Here is a 16,447-nt window from a genome sequence, read left to right as displayed (position 1 = left end):
AGGGAAATGAAAAGGCAAGAGCAGTCTATCACTAATAAGCTTATGCACCGACAACCAGCCTGAGTCCAGGTCTTGAAATAGTATATTAGGCGATGATGTTTTCAAATTTCTTCTGAGGGCTGGAGAAATGAGGCATACTGTCAACTTCTCACAAGTCTCCAGTAGTTTATACTAAGAAGCTGTGGTCATGGTAAAAAGCAGGTGAACTATAAAACAAGACTACCACCTCTGGCTCACAAAGTCAATGAGCTGTAAATCACAGGAAGTTTGTAGGGTATACCAGGAAATTAAAACTGTATACTTCTGCCATTCTCATGCTCTTATTTGTCAGGGGATCCACTGCTATTGGACACTGGGAATGGACTAGATAGGCTAGATACCTCTTTGGTCTGACATGTTTGTCCATTTTTATGGCTTTCTTTATAACTTTCTTTACTAAGAAATGACACATGAAGGACATGGAAGAGAATTTACTAATGACGTTATGTTTGATAGCCACTATACTGGACTAAAAAGATCTTGGCTGGAGCCAAGGACAATATAGGTTGATATCTAACTAGTCACTCCACATTCCAAGTGAACATACTTCAGTGACACAATTCCAGGGTCAGACCTCCTTATGTCTCCATTTGCAACAGTCCTTACTATTCCCCATCTGGACCTTTCTTGAATAATCCTTATTGTATTGTCCAGAAATTTTGCTGATTGTGTAACTGCATACAGATTGAATGCCAGAAGAAAACAGTTATTTATTTATTTTGTGTCCAAAATAATATTCCCGATTCAGAGCTACATGATGAACTTTCTCCTCTCTGTTACAATCTCCTTTTTTTTTTTTTTTTTTTGCATTCCTTGTGCAACTCTGCCAGTGCAATTACCACCTCATTTGTAGTACACTTCTGGATTTCAGTACCAATGCAACCATAGTTTAACGTACTCTAGAGGGATATTTATACCACCTAGCTCTAACCACCTAAGTTGGTCAAGTTATTAACCAGCTAGTCACTGCAAACAACCTCTTTAGTCCATAGGGAAAGATCAGATCCTTCAGTCTCCTTCAGACCAAGCATATTACTATAACCTGCAACTCTTGCTACTCAAGCCATGAGATTTTTACATGTAGAAGCTGCTAGCTGCACTAAATTCCATACTGTGCTACCAAACTGACTTTAGTGGTAACCCAAGCTAACATGCGTTCAAGCCTCTAAAGTATAATACAATCTCCTCTGCTACGAAGGTGCTGTCCTATAAGAGCCATAAGAGATCAGCTCACCTTCACAAAAACCGTATATCATCCTTTAAGCCCACACATAATTTTCCATAGGTGAAGCCCTATGCAATCGTGTGAATAAATTGCAAACACTTGCAGTAGTTCCATTTGGCTGAGCAAGATTCATTTTACAAATAGCTCAACACAGGCTTAACTTTCGTCAGCCCCAACTGATCAGCTAGATAAACAAGCACTTGATGTCTAGGGGTGAACAACGTCTGAGCAACATCAGATTTTCATTTTTACAAAGTAATTTTTCTCCACCACAACTGTGTTAAAACACAGCTTACTAGTTAGTCTTTAGTCTCATTTTTAATATGCTATTAGTATCTATAAAACAGATCTTACCTTGATCTTCTGAAGAGACTGGTGACCTGGAATAAAACAACAAAGTCCAGTCAATCTTTGGTATGAAAAGGCCACAAATAAGGTTCAGTGTCACTGTGGGAAATATGGGTATGAGGAATTTGAAGGTTTTATTCTTTATTCCTTAGAAGAGAGGGCTGGAAGCATCTGACAAGAAAAGAGCAGAAAAGGGCAGAGACCTACTCGAGCAGCAGGTTCTGCAGACCAGAGTGGCTGTATGGAGTCACGTCCATAAGGCAGCTGTCAGCTGTGCTGTTAAGCACTCATGCCAAGAGTTTCTGTAGGTACTTGGCAAAAAACTTATCTACTACTGTTACTGTTTGGAAATAGCTAATATTACTGATGAGAAAGCCCTGATCCTCTAGAGATTATTGAAGGGACCATAATTAAGTGTGGGCCAGGAGAAAACCTCACAACTAGGGGTGGTTGAGGAAATTACAGCTTCATAGGAACTCACAGTCATTAAGGTGGCCATTTTTCTTACCATGAGTTAATGTAGTGGCTTGCATAAAACACTAGTCATAATTAATAACGCTTCATGCCATCTTCACAAAAGCAACTTAGACACACACACACAAAAAAGTCTGCACAGATGTAAATACAGTAAAAAGCAACATAACAGCAGCAACACAAGAGTTACAGGATACCCTAACCAGTGGCTTAAGCCTCTGATAATACTCCAAGAGAGTGGGGGGTTATAAATCATGAGGGACCTCTCAGTGCCCCTGCTGATGAACAGAAGGGCCCCACTGAATTCCAGGGATTTGTGTCACAGCTCCCATCACTAAGGATCCCAATCCTCATAATTTTGGTCAGCACCCACAACAAAGGAACATAAAGAGGTGTAAAGTATTGGCCCTCCATTTCTCCCTTTGCTGTGGTAGCTTGGCTTAGCAAAACTGGGGCTAACTGTACAGCCAAATCTGGGATGTGCCTTGGTTATTTAGACCAGACTGACACACATAGTGGATTGGACCGTTGCCTCAGCACTTCCCCAGCAAAGATTTTCAACTGCATATAGAGCCTTCCCACCCAGCTAACAAGGAGTTTGCTCCCACAGTGAATGGGGCAACCCATGCTTCCTTTCCAAGACATATTTAATTTTGCATCAATGTATAAAAATAACAAATTACTAAAGATTTAAAAATGTTAGTGTTGCCAGCAAGAGATCAAAGCTGACATAAGAAAAGCAGCCACAGAGGGGTGAAGGGAAAAGAAGGAACAAAGGGGAAAAGAGCACATGTATATTTAACTGAGTCGGCAGGGGAGGGGGGGGGGGGGGGGGGGCACGGAAACAAGGTTAGAAACCCTGGATTTAGAGGAATGAAGAAGCTCAGGAAGGAGTCACGATCTCATTCCATAACAGGGGTCTGAAAATAAAGGTTGAGGGATTATAGGACATCAGAAGCAAATATGCAAATACGTAGATGCAAACAGGAAAGATGGAAAGAAAAGAAGGAAACTTTCCTAGCAAGGTATACAAATTTTTAGTTTCAAAAAAGAGAGAGATTTGCAAAGAAAGAGAGGAAAGAGTTACAACACAGCTGGAGCAATGGCCACTGTGAAAGGAAAAAATGTGATTGCCTAATTACGATTCTGACTGTGCAAGAAGCCAATGTGTCTGTATGGATCAGAATTAATTAATCCTCTACTCCCATTAAATCCTTTGATTGCTGCTGAACATCCTAGACATGTATCCTGCTCTGCTGCCAACCAGGCCAGCTCTGCCCTTGCACTTCAGCCGTGTCTTTGGAAATACAGCAGGAATGCGGGTAACCCAGGCATCACCAGGACTCTGTCCCACTGCTTTCACCAGTTAGTTACAGGCCTTTCTCCACAACCCCCAGCAGAAGGCCTTCTGAAGGTCAAAACTCAACACACAGTGTTTTCTACAAGGTTAAACAGTGCAGAACGGGCCATATCAAAAGGTACAAATTTTCAAGTATTTAAAAATATTTTTACATGCAGGAGTCATGCCAGGTTCCTTAGCTCACGTATCCTGACTCTCCATCCATTGCTAATGCAGTATCCCACAGCATCAGTAGAATTTATTCCTCTGTTTTGTTTCTTAATTGCACAGTTTCATCACTTTTCAGATCTTTATTTGAAACAGTAAAATAAACAGTACAGATTATCCTATAATTTGGCTCTTCTTTATGCCTGGTAAAACAGATGTCATTAGTTCCTTAAAGCATCAACAACAGGAGAGACACTATTACAAAACCACTGCCTTCTCAATTAAAACATTGAAGGGAGGGATGAAAAATATCTTTGTGCATATTTAGCGTGCCCCAAATTAGTAGGTATTTTTCAAAATACTACTGCCATGTACCTTTGTTGCATGCCTTGAACACAAATGGTTGAACAGTAAGAAATCTGACAGGTACTACTGTTGCTACTAGCAGTGTTTTCATTAAAAGGCTTCATGGAACTGTGTAGCCTGGTATCCTGAGAAAATAACGTTTATATAATCACAGCATCTTGATGTGTACGTATGCCCCTCTCTGCCTCACCCTAATAAAGTTTGAGCTTGTTGGCTCATTTCACCATCGTTAACAGAGGGATTGGAGAGCCAATTCCTGCTTTCACAACACAATAGCAGAAGCTCAAATTTTTTTGACATAGCTGCAAAGCCACAAAGAGAGGTTTTGAATATCTCAGCCACAGGAAAGCCTCAATGAGAGCTTCCACCATTGGAGATACCAAAGATTCAACCACCATAAACTAGGCTTCCTTTGTTGCACTACTAACATAAAGTATTTTGGCAAAGAGTGGAGAGGACTCTCAACATTCTCCTACAATTTCAGGTTGTATATTTTAGCAGGGGGAGGGATTTTCCAAACAGTTCAAGTACTGGCCTAACTACACCAACGGGAGTCCTGCTTGTAACTATAACGTAAGGAAGCAAGGCTGCTGAAAAGTCCACACTAATGGTGTTGGGCATTTTATGCATTGTCTGGTCTACCCCATGCTTATGAGAGGCTCTAAGGGAGGAAAGAAAGAAAGTCTAATGACCTGCTCTAAACCACATACACTCACTCCACAGCCACAGGGGACTCTCCTGACAGCAAAAAAATCCAGTGGATGCTCATATTTCCGGTCACACATCTTTCTCTCAGGTCTGTAAGAAGTGTGAGGGATATACTGTGGCAGCACTGGTCACCAGACGAGTGTCCTGAGAAAGGAGGATTCTCAGCTGCTAACATCCACACAGTAACCATCTATCCACCGCCTGTCATCTGCCCTCCTAGTATGATTCTAGCTGTGTGTTTGACTGTCATAAAGAAGCAAGTTATCATTCTCACAACCTCCATGCCTTAAAAAAGACTAGAAACAAGTCAGAGATACTTCAAGAAGAACTAATAAGCTGCCAAGATCTGTGGTCCCACCTGGGTCAAAACCCTTTGCCAAATAAAATCTTGAAAAAAATTTAATTTAGTTAAACCAAACAAAACAAATCAAACCCCTAAAAACCTTCAGGAAAAGGTTCAGGCACTGCAATATCCTGTTCTTGGCCATTTCAGAATGGAATCGCTTATTTTTTATAACAACTGTTACTTTTTTCTGTTTTTATCTTGGTGTAAAATGAACTTGTAGAAAGAAAGGCTTATGAAACCCCCCACCTCCCCAAGAGAGTAAAGACAGGCCAGATTGTCTATGACTGGCTACATTTCTGGAATCATAACATTAAATTAGGTCTTCTACCAACAGTGCTCTTTTCCCATGCATAAGCGTGAAAGGGAAGCCCAATTTCAAACATTTTCACCAAAGGCATTAATCTGGCTTTTCTCCTGCCCTGGTTTGACAGATGCTTCATGAAGAGCTATTGCTGTAGTGACTAGTTAAGGGGAAGACAAATATTACTATGACAATCGGGAAGGGGATCAGAAGGGAGGAGGAGGGGAAGTACGTTATCACCTCCATTTGCTTTCCATGTTGTTTGTGCCCCTCCTTTCGCTATAGGTCCCGCAGTAGTGTCCTCCTCCTGTGGCAGAGTGGCGAGCTCTACTCAGAAGAGATAACAGCACTTGCCAGCCTCAGCCTGCGAGGGGAAGCTGCACGTTGCCTCTTCCACCACTCCCTATGCAAGCAAAGCAGTACCCTTTCTGCTTAACACAAAATGCACAAGGATCTCCCAGAAAATGAGGCACACATATTTAGAAATGCATAAAATAGCCTGAATAATAACGTAAAAAGCCCCTAGTCATGCATTCACTAGAAGCTTCCAGCAAATGGGAAGACTTATGATACTGAAGGCATGAGACATGCCCACCTAAACCAGCACTGTACCTCAGAGTTAATGGTCTGATCCAAAGCTCACTGCATTTTTTCCGCTCACTCTTACAGGCTTTGGATCAATTGCTGGCAAAAATCTAATCCCCAGTATAGCCAAGACAGCCTTTGGTATCATACAAACCTTCCTCAAACAGCCAAACACTCACAGCTGTTTCCAAGTGCACTCTCCAATGTGCAAGCACTAGATTTATTCAGCACTGGAAGGGTGGAAGAGGGAATATTCATTTCTAAGGAGGGAAGGGCAGGGACTGTCACAATTTCGAGCCTAGTCAACTGAGGCTTAGGAACCTAGAGAAATACAGCCAGCCTCCAGCAGATGAATTCTAACAAAATTTCAGCAAATGCGTACATTATTCATGAAGACAAAAGCCTCTGGAGAAACAAACCCGGAGCTGATGTAAAGCAGCTATTTTAATCAATAAACCTGTAGCAGAAACCATCTGCACCAGGCCTATTTAAAACCATCCATTTACAATTTAAAGGCCAAATAACAATCTGTGTGCAGCAATTCTGCTGGTTTTTATGACCATTCTCCTTTTTCCCTGCTTAAGCAATGTATTTCTGCTGCAAACTTTCTTATTCAGTCTGACAATAGCTGCCTGCGATGAGTGGAGGGAAAGAGCTTTCAGATTAAACCCATTCTTTCTCATTTCATCTGTACATCTCTTCAGAAATGAAAGTGGCATCCCTATTGGGATTTATTCATATATTCTCTGTTTGTAGTCAAAGAAAATTTTTAGCACATAAAGTATTTTTAAAATAAAGGTGAGGAAACCCCCTCATTCAGCAATCTGCATCAACACCTGTGGGACTGGTGAGTCCCCCTGCAGTCCCAGCTGCAGAAAGTGACTCATATCTTACTAGCAGAAAGGCAGAACTGCTTGCTTTCCTGGTCCCTCAGCACGTCCTTGGAGGGACCCAATAAGAGCTAAAGATAACGCTCAGCCGGGGCATCACCATTTTCTGCCATGGCACTTGATGAAAAGTAAAAGCCTAAGGATTACCGAGAGCTTCCCCACACTTTCACTTTGACTCTATACATGCCCAATTCAGTGACTTTGACAGGCTGAAGAAGTGGGCTAGCAGCAACCTAGCAAGTTCAACAAAGGCAAATGCAAAGTCCTGCACCTCAGGAGTAATAAACCCATGCAACGAGACAGGCTGAGGGCCTACCACCTGGAAAACAGCTTTACAGAAAAGGATGCAGGGTGTTAACGGAGCACAAGTTGAACGTCAGTCAGCAGAGTTCCCTGCGACAGCGAAGGCCAATGACATACTGGGCTCTATTTGCAAGAGCGCAGCCATAAAGTAGATGGAAGTCATTTTTACCCTCTACTCAGTACCTGTGAGACTTGAGAACAAGACAGACGTTGACAAACCGGACCGAGTTCCACAAAGGGCCACGGAGATGGTGAGGGCATGTGAGGAGAGACATACGAGGAGAGGCTGAGGGAGCTGGGTTCGTTCAGTAAGAAGAGAAGGCTCAGGGGAAATCATATTGCTGCCTTCAACTACCTAATGGGAAGGAAGGTATAAAGAAGACAGAGCCAGAGTCTGCTTAAAGAAAGAAGAGGAGAAGCAACAGTCACAAACTGGGACACGGGAAATTCAGATTGGATATTAGTAAAATTTTTTTCACCATGTGGGTGGTCAAACAGAGGAACAGGTCATGCAGAGAGACTGCTGAATCTCCAGCTTTGCAGATATTCAAAACTTATCTAGAAAGGCTATGAACAACTTCATCTAACTGGACCTATTTTGAACAGGGGTTTGTATCAGATGACCTTCAGAGGTCCTTCTCAACCTAAATTTTTCTGCAATTCTATGAGTCTCTCTACAAAGCTTTCTGCTTTTACTATTGCAGCTTTCCTGTCATTCTTTCCTCTCAAGTATTTCTCATAGACAATGGCCATACTGTCTCACACGTGGGAAAATGCTGACTAGCAATGCTCCCTGAATCTAAAAAATTCCATTCAGGTTATTTATTATTTTGCAGAAATCCATTCAGACATGTCCTGTTAATCTGTAATGACAACCTGAAGAGCCTAATTTTTTCTAATTCTGTTAAAGGCAAAGATCAGTACTTTTTCTAGCATCTCTGTAGCTTCCTTCTGCAGCCTCAGCCTTTACCTGCACATAACCCATTGCCTCAGGCTGTTCACAAGAACTCCAACATACAGGAATGTAGCTTGGGGCTTTGTAGTAAAACAAAGGCAGCTCAGATGTATTCCTTGCTGTGTCTCAGGCATGACTGTGTCCCTTATATTTTTCCATATCTTTTCTCATTACGGTATAACTTTTTATCTCTTACCATTTCTCTGTCCACTGTAGAATGCTTTGAATGAAGGCTTGGCACACCACAATGCAGCTATACCTGAAGTTGTACTGACACCCAGAGGAGTTGCCTGGGAATTGCTGCTTAACAAGGGAATAAAAGATTTTACTGCAAAATCAGCTGTAAACCTTAACGTGCTTAACCTTGATTTAAAAAAGAAGAAGAAGAAGAAGTGAGAGAGATGTTCTAACATATTCATCTTGAAAAAGACAGTTCTACCTTGGAATCAAGGTCAAAACATGACCTAAGAAAGTTGGCGTGTAATTTCCTTGAAAAAGAAGGTATTTCCAAACAACCAGCAGGATCACTGTAGGGTGATCATGGGTTGTCTGTTGTTGGTTTGTTGTTTTGTTTTTTTAATACTTGGCTTCTCTTTCTCTTATCACCACATGACACCAACACATCTCAGGGGAATGCAAGACATTCATTTTGAAGAGGGCCTGATCCAAGCTTCTTTGAAATGCTATTCTTCCATTTCCAGATTTGAATTAAATCTTCAAAATCCTCACTGACCTGCCTGTCAATCGCTTGATGAATTTGGGGGGCAAAAGACAAAGGAAAGGCAGTAGCTGAGGTGGCTCTGACCCTAAAAGAAATAAAGTGAGATCTAACGACACCATGCAATACTTTGGCAAAACAACAGACTGCATGTCAAGGGACTGGATGCTGTTTGAAACTGCTCTTTATGAAAAAGACCTGGGACGGGAACTAAAGGGGCTGGGCCTATACACTGCTTTAACATCCTACACAAAAAGCAAAAAAAGATGTTAGGTGCAATCAGGTAACAAATCATCTGACCCCTTTTCTCAACAACAGATCTGTGCACTTTTATTTTTTCCAGAAAAAAGATTAACCCAGAGATCATTTTGCTATGACTTTACCTTATGAATTATATGACTTTAACTTATGAATTATATATATGACTAACTTATGAATTATTTTGGTAACCACAAAGCCATGACAGCCACACTACAAGAACATCAGATATACTCTGATGCAGAAGTCACGTCCCCACTTGGCCCTCAGGCTAGATGGAGATGAGATGAAGCACATTAGCTGCTGAGTATCTCAAAACACCACCCAAATAATCTTAGGCCAGTTTGGCTTTCTAAACAACCTAGAAGCTACCCTAAATGGTGTGTTTGTTACCACAAAGCAAACCAGTCACTCCTGATAAATAGCCTTTAGTGGTTTGGGGAGGAGAGAGGCCGAAACACAGGAATCCCTCAGAAACAGATTCTTGCAATTATGTTCAAAAATAAGTGGCCTGATTTTAACAAGTGGTAAGCATTAAGCCTCACTTGCTTGCCAACTTTCCAAAAAAAAAAAAAAAATCACCTCAGTTAATGTGCATAACACACAGGTCCTTCTATAATCCTAGGCAGAGCAGAATTGCTGAGCTCTTTACACCCCTGCTATAAAATAATTAATGAAGAATTAATGAAACTTATAATGGGAGTTTCAGATATGGTTTTGTGCTGCACTTTCAGACGCCTGGCACAGAAACAAGAATCTAGGAGTCAGGGTTACACTGGCTCCAAGCCACCTCTGGCTCTCTGATTTCAGCTCTTGGCATAATTTAGCCAGGTCCATCTGTCCCTGCTTGCCCACGGGCATCAATAGTGCCAGGAACCTGAGCAAGGCTCTGTGTTACAGCCCCGCTCCTCATGTATTTCCCTCCCTTGCACACACCTCTGTGCCAGAACTGCTAAACGCTCGCTCAGTCTCAGCTACCAAGACAAAGCTGCGGGTTTGAGTGCTCCTTTCCCAGCGCAGAGGAGCAGCAGGCAAGCAGGGATGACTTTTCTCCCTCCCCATTTGAATGCTTTTAAGCTTTCTGACGTTTCTCCTCTCACCCAAGAAATGCTTTGGCAGGCATTTTAAGAAGAGACAGTACCTGCTACACCCTTATATATAAGCCCGCAGCCGGGGGACAGGGACACGCACCCTAGAGATGGAAGAGCAAGGGCAGTCCCCTCCAGAGCAGCCATGCCAAGACGCACAACCTGGGGAACACGCTGCCGGTCCCTCAGCAGTTCTCAGGTGAACCAGAGAATCTCTCCCCAACCCAAGCATACTAAACCCATTCCACGTTCACAGGTACTTTCTGTTTCAAGCAACATTTTCCAAAAGAAATAAACTTCTTTCATGCATACCTCCACCAACCAATAACAGCTCAGCAATATATTTTTCAAGCAGCCCTAGTGAAAAACCTCACTTTTTGTTCAATGAGTCAAGTGAAGGCTCATGTCAAAATATTGCTCCCAGCCTCATCCAAACACCCTGAACTTTGCGGGTCTAAAATACGAAATTGCAAACCTCAAAAGATGACCTATTTTCACACGACTATGCTTTGTCTCTAGCTTTTTGCTGCATGGTACTTCGACACTTTCCAGTCACAGCTGAAATCCAAACATACAGATATCTGAAGAACCAGAGAAAGTTAGCAAAGGTTTGACTTTTTGGAGTTTAACACTGTCAGCTCAGGCAAAGTAGTACTTCTGTGTGATAGTCTAGAGCAGTTATTTTACCAAATCACATTTCTATTCTCTTTGCAAGCCAGTTAAAAACTAGAACTTAGGAATACGAACAGAGTGTCAATAAATACAGTCTGAATGCATATTATGACATGTCCTAGTGTGAAAGCTTGGACACGCTATGTATTCCAATGTGTGTATTACATATGTACAGGACTGTGTTTCGTACCCGTGCCCTGAAGCTTAGTAGTTTTGGCTTTGATAAGACAGCTTGGTAGTGAGTGAGAGCACATTAAGAACCAGTCTCCTCTCCGAGCAGATGGCAGCTCCTTATGGCAGGGACAGAGCACATGGACACAGGCTTGCTATTCTTGTGCAATGCTCAGAAAACTAGGACTGGGATGTTTGGGTTTTTTTTTTCTTACTTCAACTCTTACAAATAAGTAACAAGTACACAAAAATACAGACATACATATTACCTAAAACTACAAGGTTCACTTCTTTTCTAACTTTTATTGGACTGGAAGCCTGCTGTGCTGGAGGATATTCACCTTATATTTATAACAGTGCTTAAAGCAAGCCCAGAAGAACACATGCTTTCTTTCTGTTGATCATCCTATATCACCCCAGTAAACCCAGCTAGCCCCTCTTCCAGTGCCTTTAATGTCACTGGGGGCCATAGGTCTGCTGTTTCCACTCCATAAAGCTACAGTGGCATCATCGGCTCCATTCTCCCCTCTACCCTTCTCTTGCCAGGTGCAGTTACCACGTGCCTGACACTCGCAGGAAAGCAGTAGGCCCTAAAGATCAAATTATCAAATGTCATTTTCTTTTACCCAGCCAAACAGAAAACAAGGGTACAAGAAGTGACTGTCTTGATATGTTCCCTGCCTTCTTTGATGTAGAGCTTCTTTACTTCTCAGCACAGATTCTGCTTCTCAATCCAAGGGCTAAAGTAAGCAAGCAAGGATGGAAGCAAAGGAAAAAAAAGGACAAAGAAAGAGTTGTAACAAGAGAAGAGAAAAAAGAAAGAACGCTACTGCTTCAACCTTGGCTATCAGCCGAAGAGTGGAAAGCAGATTTATAGCTGTTATGGTAAACCACTTAAAGAAAACCAAGGCACCAGCTATCTGTACTTTGTCAACATCAATTTTATCCTTTAAACACACTCCAACAAAAAAACCCTTACATTCCACATGGAAAACTCTTTTTCATCCCCTTATCTACTGGAACTACTCAGAAAGCATTTTCAAGCTAGGTGGTAGTTGACTTTTTCAACATCCAGGTAGGAAGGTCCCTTTGTCAAGCAGTTGCTTGAAATCTCCCCAAGGAGAAGAGGAGAGCTGGACTGCTTGCATTTCCCTTTTGGAAAGCGGGATGCCAGTCAAGAAGCAAGATGTCTCTAAAGAAGCCAATTTGTAGTCTCATGGTGTGTGGGAGTGTTTTGCATGTCACTGTCTGCCAAAATAATTTGTCAGCAGGGTGAATTTCCTCAGCTGTGCATCAGGTGTTGAGATGCTACAAAAATCATTAAGAGCCCTCGTTCTGAGGGCTCAGGGGCAGGTGGGTGGGAAAAAAGGAAGCTAAAATCCCACCCAGTCCACTCCGGGGAACTACATTCTGAATAATAAAATTATTTGGTAATAAGTACTGATGAGGAAAAAAAACATTCTACAGGATGCACTGCAGGATGTACTCTATTTCCGCCGCATATGGAAGGGGCAGCAACACAAACCCACCTCATCAGATGTGCCTACTGTTGTTAAAACCCCTTAGCAATTCAGCACCTCAACAGCAAAGGCTGGAGACTTAATTCTGGAAGAAAACAAACACTATTTACATTGCACTCACATACACAAATAAGGCCATACACATGCAAATCTAAAACAAATTCTGATTTCTTCCTTTTCCAATTACAGTTAACAAGAGCAGAAGCAAAAGACAGTGTCTTAAAGCTCAGTATTACTGGGAGAGGGGGTTCCCAGGATGATGTGTAAGTACCAAATACTAGTAACTGTCACAGAAATTTTAATAAGTAAAAAGCATGATTTTTCGACACTCCAGTTCTCTGTAGATAAGGCCCGACTTTGCCAGTAATGACATACATTTTCTACTAATTAACAGGGGAAGAGGTGATTAAATAAGGTTTTCCATGTATTCAGTCACTTAAAGGTGACACCAGAAGTTGCTGAAAGTTCGTGTTAAACAGTTTCCAGAACCATCTGATTCTTGCTGTTTGCAAAGGTCCCTCGGGTCTGGCGGGTGCAATCACCGTAGAGCCATGGCTCATCCCCTGACATAGCAGGGACTGTTTGTGGTAACACCTTCCCTAGTCCTGCTTCCCCATCTTCAGACGTAAGAGCAAAATGCCAGGGTCTTCCCATGCCCAAAACCAACCCTGAGATGGTTGCAACATGGCTGAAGTAACACAAAGCCTCTTGAATCCTGAGTTGAGAACATCTGTTCTCACGTTTACCTCACATACAGTCTGTACATCATATACTCAGGATATACCAAAAACACACCTCATGCAGGCCAGTCTTTGAAAAGATATTTTGATGCCAACATTCCTCTCCATCCCCTGTGCTTTTAGCATTGTTTTCCTCTCTAAACTGTGTTTCTTTTTTCTGTGATTGAGTCAAGGTGTGTCTACTAATCCATCCATAATCTACTAAGACATGTCCAGGAGTCCCTCTTTCTGGCTATGACAGGGATGAACATCACTAGAACTAGAAACATTGATTGGGAAAAGAGGACATAGATTAAGTGACAATGTGGGAGAGGCTCAAAAGTAACTTGTGAATTAATGTTTGTCCAGGTAAAAGTCTCATTTCCAGTTTCATGACAAATCATTTGACAAATTCATGTACATTCTGTATCTACAGCTGTACTTGAGGTTGCTGTATAAGCAGCTCCAGAAGGAAAAAGAAAACTTCTAGAAAAATTGTAAAAGCTGGACACTCAAATTAGCTTCCAAATAGTAACAGATACCAGCAGCAGTAGCTGTCCTTAAAGAAACTTTTGAAATCCCACAGGCTGCAAAGCAGCACAAGGCACTAAGCAAGATTTTTCTTTGCTGTCAATCTGGAAAGAGTATGAATTTCACTGGAAAGTATTTCTGTCTGCAGTGCTAGAGTCTCCAGATTGTTCTTGTATTCAATGATTGTACTGCAAAATAAAAAACCCCATCCTGTTTATGAGTATCTCTGTACTGAACTGATTATACAGAGAATATAAGAGATTCAAACTATTTCCGGAAAAGCTTGTTTTTAAAAACATAGGGATCTCACAGAAAAAAACACACTTCTTTTTGTCAGCTAAATTCCACTTTTTAAGAGCCTTCCTATTGTTTGTCAAGCTGAATTTTTTTCTGGGTGGCAAGAAATGAAGTTCAAGGCAAATTATTCAAGCAATGCCAAAATTCTGCTAGATTTTCATTGTTACATTATAAGTATTTAAGGGAATGAGAAAAGGCAGAAATATGTCTTTTCAGAACTGCAGGCACATATCTTTAAGGTAGAATTCCAAAGGAAACCAATAATTATTCCTTTTTTCCCACTGAAAATCTCAAAAAACAATGAAGGCAGCTAAAATCTTAAAGCAGATGGAGAGAATTAATATTCACAACAGGAGCATAAAGTACACAAAATTAATTCTTTACCATGCCTGGGCACTACAGTGTAAAAAAAAAAAAAAAAATAAAAAATTAACAGGTGCCCTCTTTTGCCGAGAAAGTCTCCAGAAATGGGGGTAGGGGAAGATTTACAGCAGCAACTAAAGAAAAGATTTCCTAATAGTGAAAAAATTGTACCTTTCATCTGGAATGTGCACAAGATTTTAAGTATTGTGACTGCATCACACTGACAATAGTAACAGCTTTCAAAATACAGGACCAGACCCCACACTGAGATGCATCACTTATTCCCACTCGATGTCACTCAGGGAACTTGCTTTCCCTCAAAACAATTTCTTATCCATTTGCTGTATTTTTTTTTCTTTCTTTCTTAAAAGTACTTTCCCTGTTTAGCCTATGTTTATCTTTCCCTGAACCATTCTCAGTTCTCTTTACATTGCTTTTCCTCCTCTTTGAGCCCTCATCTTTCCTTTCACTAATGCCACCTCCTTTTTAATATCACTTTCCTAGCGAGAGGTGAAGAGCTGCTTTAGGCAAAACTTCCTCATGCTCCACTTCAAGGTAGTGAGAGTGGTGCCTTACAAGCTATTTGTAAAAGTATCTAAGATAACAGAAGAGAAAGAAAAGAGATACTCAAGCATAAACAGACACTGCATTTTGTTGTGCTCTTATTCTATTACAAGGACTACACAGGAGTGTACAGTGAAGATGAGATGGTGATTTATGCCTTCACCCAAATAAGATTTGTTTGAAAGCAATCAGTACTCATCTGGGATTTTAAATAATGGAAAGTAATTTGTCCGGGTGTGCAAATAGCTGGTTAAAACATACACACTTCACTCTTGGGGCTTAATCTTATAGATGCAGCTTGGACTAAATCTGAATCAGAAAACTAATTCAGATTTTGCTATCAAAACTGTGCTGGTTTTGGCTGGGGTAAAGTTAATTTTCTTCACATTAGCTAGTATGGGGCTATGTTTGGGATTTGTACTGAAAACAGTGTTGGTCATTCAGGAATGTTTTTGTTCCTGCTGGGCAGTGCTTACCCAGAGCCAAGGGCTTTTCTGCTCCTCACCCCACCCCACCAGCGAGGAGGCTGGGGGGGGCACAAGGAGTTGGGAGGGGACACAGCTGGGACAGCTGACCCCGACTGACCCAAGGGATATCCCACACCAGAGGACGTCATGCCCAGCATATAAAGCTGGGGAAGAAGAAGGAAGGGGGGGACGTTCGGAGCGATGGTGTTTGTTTTCCCAAGTCAGCGTTAGGCGTGCTGGAGCCCTGCTCTCCTGGAGATGGCTGAACACCTGCCCGCCCATGGGAAGTGGGGAATGGATTCCTGGTTTTGCTTTGCTTGTGTGCGCGGCTTTTGCTTTACCTGTTAAACTGTCTTGATCTCAGCCCATGAGTTTTCTCACTTCTACACTTCTGATTCTCTCCCCCATCCCACCGGGGGGGACTGAGCGAGCGGTTGTGTGGGGCTTAGTTGCTGGCTGGGGTTAAACCACAACAAAACCACACCGGGGCAAACTACTCCCTCTATTTAAGAAGTGATGCTGAGTTTTCCAGTGCAAGAGTTTTGGGGAAACACTTGAATTTTTCAAGTCTTCACCAACCTTTGAAATTTTAAAGGTTCACTATCACTAGGCAGCTCCTGCCTATCACGTGCAAATCCTAAGAATGATCTCTTTATATTTTCTTAACTTTCATTAGATGAGCATTCCTTCACCTTTCTACATGCAAACTTGCATCCCTGATGCTCTTCTCACCTTGTACCACGCAAAGATTTCTCTTAAAAAAACCAAAACCTAAACTACCTTGTAACATCTGTACTGTCAACACTGATTTCCTGGGCAATGATCTGATTCTTGTGGTTGAGTTAAAACACTTGGCATTTAGCCTTTTTCTTCTTCCTTCTCAGGAACTAGGTTATTTTTGCCTCATAAAGCAGTGCCTGGGTGGTAATACTAGCTAATTAATGTCTATTTAGTGTAGGGGGCTGCAGCCACCTTCCAGCCCCTACAGGCATTTTTATTTCCTCTCCCTGACAGGACCAGATGGCATTCTGG

General features: G+C 41.8%; 1 protein-coding gene across 11 annotated transcripts in view; it reads right to left on the bottom strand.

The window, feature by feature from the left end:
• The window catches only part of DGKI (diacylglycerol kinase iota), a 226,258-nt gene that overhangs the window by 30,517 nt on the left and 179,294 nt on the right, over positions 1 to 16,447 (bottom strand). For 10 of the 11 annotated variants that reach the window (XM_030040174.1, XM_030040172.1, XM_030040170.2 and 7 more), the window contains one exon: positions 1,619 to 1,644. In XM_030040174.1, coding sequence (XP_029896034.1) covers positions 1,619 to 1,644 — 26 coding nt within the window. Of the gene's footprint in view, positions 1 to 1,618; positions 1,645 to 5,405; positions 5,642 to 16,447 lie in introns of those variants that run through there. The other variant, XM_030040173.1, reaches the window with a different exon arrangement.

Source organism: Aquila chrysaetos, chromosome 17 (genome assembly GCF_900496995.4).
Source record: "Aquila chrysaetos chrysaetos chromosome 17, bAquChr1.4, whole genome shotgun sequence".
Taxonomy (NCBI): domain Eukaryota; kingdom Metazoa; phylum Chordata; class Aves; order Accipitriformes; family Accipitridae; genus Aquila; species Aquila chrysaetos.
Note: the sequence above shows the minus strand (reverse complement) of the source record. Positions and strands in the feature narration are given on the sequence as shown.